General features: G+C 39.0%; 1 protein-coding gene across 1 annotated transcript in view; it reads left to right on the top strand.

The window, feature by feature from the left end:
* Positions 1-3,045: 3,045 nt before the first annotated feature.
* The window catches only part of LOC103377101 (uncharacterized), a 6,215-nt gene continuing 738 nt past the window's right edge, over positions 3,046-8,522 (top strand). The window contains 16 exon segments of the mRNA XM_025054693.1: positions 3,046-3,174; positions 3,281-3,311; positions 3,402-3,467; positions 3,565-3,717; positions 4,228-4,348; positions 4,441-4,619; positions 5,413-5,494; positions 5,700-5,824; positions 5,950-6,004; positions 6,820-6,853; positions 7,372-7,587; positions 7,705-7,735; positions 7,810-7,872; positions 7,965-8,117; positions 8,222-8,342; positions 8,427-8,522. Coding sequence (XP_024910461.1) covers positions 3,112-3,174; positions 3,281-3,311; positions 3,402-3,467; positions 3,565-3,717; positions 4,228-4,348; positions 4,441-4,619; positions 5,413-5,494; positions 5,700-5,824; positions 5,950-6,004; positions 6,820-6,853; positions 7,372-7,587; positions 7,705-7,735; positions 7,810-7,872; positions 7,965-8,117; positions 8,222-8,342; positions 8,427-8,522 — 1,589 coding nt within the window. The 5' untranslated portion in view covers positions 3,046-3,111.

Raw genomic sequence — 8,522 nt, 5'->3', positions numbered from 1 at the left:
ATCATCCGAGCAAGAACCCACAAGGTCAAGTTTGCACAATAGTCTTCTTCAAGAAGGTTAAGAGGAAACCACTTCCTCTTTCTCTCCCTCCTTCCTTCTCTTCTCTTTCTGGTTTACTGAAGCGTGACGCTACTGTTGTTATCGCTTTAAAAATTGCTCCTCATTTCTAAATAATAATTCTTGTCGGTGAACTTGCCGTGAACTATGCCATGAATTCTAACTTTTTTAGACTGTGGACTGCAACACATTTCTGAGAGACTTTTTTTTTTCTAGAATTAGTTTTTGATCATGTTTGTTATACTCAAATTAGTCACTTGAGAAGTCAGTGATCGCAGCCGTCAGTCAAGATGCGAGAGTTCAGATATTTACAGTATATACGCTGTGTTTTATTTGGCCACAAAGGCAGAACTGATTAAAAAAGAATGATAATTAGCTGAAAAAATATTTGTATCAGTATATATTTTTTTAATAATTACAAGACGTTTCAGACAACCCCTTGAAGGGTTGTGACCCCAAGGTTGAAAAACACTGCCTTACTGCATACGATGGTAAAGATAAGCTTTTTACTTCACTGCCCACAGTGAAGTAAAAAGTCAAATGTAGTCAGAAAGAATAGCCTATACAGGCTCGATATCAATAAAAATAATCACTACCCATACCCAGGTAGTGCATTTCACGTGAAATTAAATATTGAGAGTGTAATGACAGAGGGGGGCCTCTCACTCCAGCACATCACTGAGAGCAGAAGTATGGTTTGGTCCTGTTGCCTGGATACAGGGGACAACCCCCCGCCAGGGTCTGTGGCCAGTCTGCAGTTTGGGGGAGAAAGAGAAAAGGGGAGGTGAGAGCGCTAGTACTGATCAAAGTTTAGCCAGTGTCCTGCTGCTCTCTAAATAAATCCTCACACCACAAGGGGCTCTCAGTGCCAACCTTGTTTCAATAAGTCTGCCTTATTGTACCCACAGTCAGAGGTCTTAGAGCTCAGCGCTTCCCACAGGATTACATATCTAAATATATGGCGTGAGAAGCGTCGCCGCTGCATGTGTGTGTCTGTGAGCAGGTGTGAAAGGCATTTAGCAGTTCTGTTAAATGAACCAGCGCTGAAGAGGATCAGAATCCTGAAGGGCCCGTCTTGTACCGGTGGCTCCTGCAGAAGGGGATGTGAACCTTCTTCACAACCGCTGGGCAAAGACATCCGTGGTAATCCTGGCACAGTTTAGGTTTGTTACACAGTTTGCACTAATGCATACATCTGATCACTAGTCGTGCTGTGGAAAAGACTCAAATGATTTAATATAGTGTTTCTAGCTCTGACCTTTGACATGTCTTTGCACATGATGAATGCTGTTGTCTTTTGGTGCATGTTACAATTTTAAATTTAAACCATTTTGCAAAATTCTTGCAACAGCCTGCTTTCCAAATATGAAGACATTGACAACCATCCATGATAGTGAAATGGGTGTTGAAACAGGCTGTTCAACCAGCAGGTATAAATAGAATAAAAATAAAAATTAGCAGCACAAAAATACTGCAAAAACTAATAATAGCAATAGAAAATTTACTCAATGTACAATCCAAATATACAGAATATAGAATATGCCATCACCCAAAGTCATTATTATTATTATTATTATTTTGTCTGTCCACAAATTCAATGCAAAATCATTACAGAAACAGCTGGGAAACTTTTTGTTTTAACAGGACCGCTTTAAATATAAATAAATAATTTCTGTGTATCTTTCACAGCTCTTCTCTTTGTTCCTGTTTTTTTTTTTTTTTACTTCACACAGTGGTGTGCTAACAAATTGTTGCAGAAGTGCTTCTGCAACTCCAGACCACTGATTTCTGCAATCCAAACAGCAGCAACATTATGCAAGTGTGCATAACTCAAATATGATGAGAACAAATGACTATTTGCAAACCTGAAACACTAACGACTTTTCTTTAATATTTAATAACACATATAGTGAATCTATAAACAATATAGTGTTTCTACGTTCGCAAATATGTTGTTTCTTTGTAACATTAACATCCATCCATCCATCCATCCATTTTCATTCGCTTATCTGTTAGCAGGTTGCGGGCGCAGCAGTCACCACGACCGCCACCCAAACCACACTGCACTGTACCAACCCTCCTGAACCTTCCTGCTGGTGGTGAGTCCACTGGCAGGCGGAAACCGACCTGTCCGGGATTCAAACTTGCCCAGGAGGTGAACCCTGGGGTTCCACACTAATGACAGAGACATTGCCTCTGGGCCAAAGCACCGCTGTAACATTAATATTTTTGGGTTAATGGGTAATTAGTAATTAGTTTGCTGCGGTTATGTCAACGGGGTAATCAGGTAATCGTACCGGCATCTCTCTCTGATTTTATTCTTTTGACTTCTTGCATCTAGAAGTTGCACTGACTTCATTTCTTACATGATGTAATTACGCTCTGCACACACACACACACACACACACATATACATATATATAGTTGTGCAGGCCTAGCTCCGCCCAGTGTGGTCAGAAAGGTGTAGATTTTTTTTATATATATATTCAGATTTTCTTTATACATGTATATTCAGACCTTCGATGTGTGTATCAAACAAGTAGCTCCTCATATAAAACGTAACACTGGTGACACCCTGCTGTAACTAGGTCTGTAACGGATGAGACAGCTCTCCAAAGTACACAGACCCTTCACTGGATCTATACAATGTGTGCTGCTGCATGTTACTGGGCTCGCTGTGTTCAACGTCTCAGAAACAACGCCGACTTTGGTTGGTTTGACATTTTGTAAATCAAGGCTAAAATATTTTGTTTACAAATAAGAATTGGGTAGCTGTCATTTTTTATTATGACTAGAATTATTTTGTTTTTTTCAAATGTTTTTAATAAACAATTGAATGTATTTGAATTCAATTTTTTTTAAATCTGAACCAACAGTTGCACTGCTTACAAATCACAGTGGCTTCGTTAAGCAATAACTGCCACCTGCTTCTCAATGTGTGTGTTGCCATTCAGTGGCAACAGTTGCTATATGTTCCCCTCTATATAAGTGTGGGCCCTGTTTCAGACAGACACTTTTTTCCTCCTTTCCTGCTGTTGTAGACCACAGCTAGCCATGATTGTCCAGACTGCAGTGCTGAGCGTCCTCCTCTGCTCTGTCCACACCTTCACCATACAGGTAGACAAGAGTGTCACAGTGTGTGGGTCGCTCATTTAACTGTAAAATGTGTTTTTTAACAAAAAAAGAAAAGTCAACTTTTATTTCTTCTTCTGTATTGTTCTAGGCCTCATTTGATGGGACGGAGGAATACTCCGGTTAGACTTTGAAACATTTCCCAAGTTTGATACTAAGATGTCGTATTAATTCATTACTTTACTTAAAAAAATTAATTTCTTTTTCTTCAGGCAACACTATTGAGGAGGATGAGTTCAGCGTCTCCACCCTATTAGAGAAAGCCAACGCTAACCTTAGTAAGTATGTTAATACATTACTATTGAAGTAGACGTGTCCGACATTCACTAAGTTACTGCTACAAGTGTACTCCCTCGTCTTCATGTTGTTTTGCAGGCAGGAAGATCGACGAGCCTCTGGTGCTTTTCGGAGACATTGCTGTGCCGACAGGGTTACAGAACGCCGATCCCTGTACTGCACGTGGCTGCCTGTGGCCAAAGTCCTCTGACGGCAATGTCTACATTCCTTACATCATCGCCAATCAGTATTGTAAGTTTCAACCAGCCGTGTTTATGGTTTGCGGGCAGAGTAGAGAATCACGACTGAAAACTGGAAATAAATCAATGTGAATTAGAGGCATTAGGAACAATAGCGCCCCCCAGCTGGCAGTCATGACAGTACAATAACAGTAGCAGCGGCCACAGCATGACGAATAACTGTGATTATAGCAGTGTATGTAACGGCAGCAGTGACAGTAGTCAGAGGAAGTAGAGGCTAGAGTAGTAATGCAGGTACAGAAAAGAAGAAAAGAAGCGGCAATACTGGAGACTGAAGTAGCAGTATACAGTATACGAATGACCAGGCCAAAGTGATCTACCCTCATTAAATACATTAAAATATATTTACTACTAATATAAACTGAACTGCATGTTGGGGCACTGATTAAATGCATGTAACTTTATGCCACAATATGATTCAATTCTTATACTACATGGTCACTATAAAGTAAAAATGAATAATGACAATAATGATAATATTGAATTATCTTTGCTTCTTAAGCCTCATCAGAAAGGGAAACCATCGTCCGAGGCCTGAGGTCATTTGCCGCGTCCACCTGCATCCGCTTCACACCAATGCAGACAAGACAGAGGGACTTTGTACACATCCGCTCCTTGTCTGGGTATGGACCACACAGTGCATGAACAGCACACAGTATTAATGACTGGCGTGGTGTTAATAATATTTATGTATTGACTCCATTTCTTTGTTCAGGTGTTTTTCGTTCGTAGGACGCCGTGGTAATGAGCAGACTGTGTCTCTGAGTCGTCGAGGTTGTGTTTTCGAATCCATCGTCCAACATGAGCTCCTTCACGCCCTGGGCTTCAACCATGAGCAGACCCGCTCTGACAGGGACAATCACGTTCGCATTCTGCTGCAGAACGTCATCCCTGGTGAGTTCCGCGCAATTAGAACCAGCCGTGCAATTAGACGACATGAAGAACTACAGTATAGGATCAATCGAAATTTAGGTTGATATTGAAAAGTCTGTAAACCCTCGTCAACCTGCAACCAATCAGGAAAGAGTTGCCAAGTTGCCAATCTGCAACCAATCAGGAAAGAGTTGCCAATTGGCCACATGGTGGCACTAGAGCAAATTGAAGACTTTCTTTATTGTCATAGCACAGAGACACTACTTGGAGGCATGTATATGTATATGTATATGTATATGTATATGTATATGTAGGTGTATATGTATGTGTATATATAGTGTATATGTGTACACATACCTCCAATTAGCTACTAACTAACTAACTAACTAGTGCAAAACAAAATTGTGCTAAATATTAACAAATGGTAAATATAAACAGTCTGAAAGTGACAAATAGGAATAAATAAATAATAGTGCACGGAGTGAAATAATGTACCGTGAGAATAAAATAATTTGCAGCAGTGTTCGAAGTATTGCACAGAAATTGAACAGGAAATATTACACATGATATTGCATTGGGCGGTTGTTTGGTATTTAACAGTCTGATGGCCAGGGGAAAGAAACTGTTTCTGAAACTGTTTCTGTTGGTGAAGTACACCAACATACTGCCAACTTCATGGAAATGCAACCACATTGTGTAACCTTGATGATAGGTGGCGCTGCAAAATGCTCTCTATCTACAGCACACGTTAGCAATGAACATTTTATTGACAAAATTCAAAATGAAGACATTCGTTTTGTTTGATTTTCTACAGGTATGGAACACAACTTCAGGAAGATCAACACAAACAACTTGAACACTCCCTACGACTACAACTCTGTCATGCACTATGGAAGGTAGCTAATAGACTGACCCACTTTACTAACTTTGCAACACATGGCTGCTCTCAGAATATCCTTGGGAAAACCTGGCCAATAGAGAGCCTCATATTTATTTGCATATTGATCGAGGCCAAGCTTTGAAATTTATGTTTACTCATTTTAATTTTCTAACAGAAAGTGAGACATTTACACAGAGCTACCTGTTTTCTCACCACCACAGGTATGCCTTCTCCAGAAACAGGGAGCCTACAATTGTTCCCATCCCTAACAGCAATGTTGCGATCGGCAGGGCCAATCGGATGAGTGCGACAGACATCCTGCGCATCAACCGCCTCTACCAGTGCAGTATGTTCTCTTTTCCACACATCTCCACTACTACTTGATATGTAAACCCCTCTCCAATGGTCCGAGGGTGACGCGAGGAAAGGAAAATATTTTTTATAATTTTTTGTTGTTTTTAATCATTCCAGGAACTTCTATGGATCACTTCAAACGTGACCCAGAGTTTGAGCCAATGCAGAGGAAGTAAAAGTCAAATTGATAACGTAGGTGGGTTTACTTTTTTTTCTCTATGTATACTAAAAAAAAAATTAAAAAAAAATATGCAAAAAGCAAGCATTAAACAAAAAATATTAAATAAAAGACAGATATTACAGGTTAATGTTAAAGTAGTAACATGATTGTTTGATAGATACCGGTACATCAACTGTCAAATGTTATTCATTACACTCTAAATAAAATGACAACCTGCTAGATTTTTGTGTATTTAGTTATATGCAATTTCTTTTCATCCAACAGAGATTCTGCAAAACTGAGGCAAAGCTTCGCTAAGTCAACAAACGTTTGCTGGAGGCAAAGCTTCGCTAAGTCAACAAACTTTTGCTGTGCTTTTGCTTACCAAGACTGAAAATAAAGGGTCTTAATTCAAATGCCTAATATATATTTAGCTATGCATTTATCTGTAGCTAATACGCAATACATGGTAATATTTTTGATGACTAATATTTGAATAATGTTTTTTCTGTTACACAAACCCAGGCATGAAACTCTATGTTTTATAATTGAGCTCATGGAAAAACTCAAGTAAAGGTATAAATGAAGATAAAATAAAAAATTGAAAAAAGTGATTTCAATGTTTGGGGTTGTAAGGCTTGTAAAATGCCAAACTCAAGGCCATGTTGTGTGGCCGCGGGAGCTTAAAAAGCATTTAGTAAAATCAGTGCAGAGTTTCTTAACCTAAGAAATGAAGGGTTTGTATAACCAATCAAATATTAATTACAGAAACCTGTTTTAGTCTGTTATGGAGTAGTTACATCTATACCAGCTTTTTTTGTTCCAAGGACTTGTCTGCCAGTACTACGGACCAGCAGCAATGTACTGAGCTTTGAAGGATCATTACATTTTCAAAATAAAACTTCTTTAAGACTCTGTTCTGTTTGTATCAGAGTCTGAATGACATATTACTTTAAAATATTACCAGAACATCTTTAAATAAAGAAAGTAAATGGATATGACTGGATTTCCTTTGAATGAATACATTTAACACATGCTACAATTTGTGTAACTACAATTAGTGGTCAGTATTAAAACCATTATTCCAATAAACCACTATAACCACTAACGCTAAAGGTAAACAAAAAAGCTAAAAGCATAAAAAACATATATTATACTGTAACATTGGTTTCTGAAATATATACTGTATATATAAAAACCTAGAAATACATATGTTAATATTTATTTTAAAATATTTTTGATAGTTTTTTTGTTTAAAAAAAACATAAGCGCTAACATTTAGATGACCTCATAATTACTGTCATGCAACGTTTATAGAATAAGAAATACCTGCTTCCACAGAAATTCTTACACCAACAATAACTTGAAATAAACTGTAGGCTTCTTCTGTATTTGTGTGTGTGTGTGTTGCGCAGCAACATGTTGTAATTAATGGGGGAAAAGTCAGGTCAAATTCTGCTCTATATAAGTTGGAAGCCTTCATCTTTTTGAGATCATCTCTTCTCTTTTGCTGGTGTTGTCAACAAGCGGCCATGATTGTCCAGACTGCAGCCCTGGCCGTCCTGCTCGGCTGTGTCCACACCTTTAGCATACCGGTAAGCAACACTGTCTGAGTGTGAAGGTTGATTTCCATCACTACTCCTTAGCTAATGACAACAGGCTAGTTACAAAATAATTACTGATGATTTTGTTTACCATTTGCAACATTTTAGACTCATTCCAATGAGACCAAGGAAAACTCAGGTGAGGATCCTTAAAAGTTTACTGTACTGTAAGTAGTGCAAGTAAGATACTGATGATGTGTTTCTACAACACAGACCACATCTCATATGATGGGCTCAGTGTCTCAGAACTGATTGAGAAGGCCAACGCTGACCTTGGTGAGTTTTTGATATGTTTATCCTTCAGTCAAGACAAATATGAGGATACAGAACCCGAAATCACCTTCTATTAATTACGGGTTGTTTTGCAGGCAAGAAGCCAGGTGACCCTGTGGTTCTTTTTGGAGACATTGCTGTCCCGACGGGTCTACAGAACGCTGATCCCTGCACAAGGGGGGACTGCTTGTGGAAAAAAGGGTCTGATGGCAAAGTCAAAGTACCATACACAATCTCTACGCAATATTGTAAGTTCAAATTAGCAAATGACAGGTCCGTGTTACAGTTGTGCATGTAATAATTTTTCTTCCACCCATCTTTCTTTTTCTCTCTCTCTCTCTCTCTCTCCAAGCCTCCCAGCAAAAGGACACAATCATCCAGGCAATGCAGTCACTTGCCTCATCCACCTGCATCCAGTTCATACCGGCGCAGTCCTCAGACAGGAATTATCTGGAAATCCAGTCTGACCGTGGGTATGGACCACAGTGAACATAAGAAACACAGCATTTATGACATCCTTTGATGTAAACCATAAAAAAAACTGTCTCCACTTTCAGGTGTTACTCAATGCTCGGTCGTCAAAGGTCTTCACAGGTTTTGTCTTTGGATATCAGAGGATGTGTTGTGTCTAAAATAATTCAACATGAACTCCT

Source organism: Cynoglossus semilaevis, chromosome 3 (assembly GCF_000523025.1).
Source record: "Cynoglossus semilaevis isolate Cse_v1.0 chromosome 3, Cse_v1.0, whole genome shotgun sequence".
Classification (NCBI taxonomy): domain Eukaryota; kingdom Metazoa; phylum Chordata; class Actinopteri; order Pleuronectiformes; family Cynoglossidae; genus Cynoglossus; species Cynoglossus semilaevis.
This window is presented reverse-complemented; position numbering and strand designations above follow the sequence as displayed.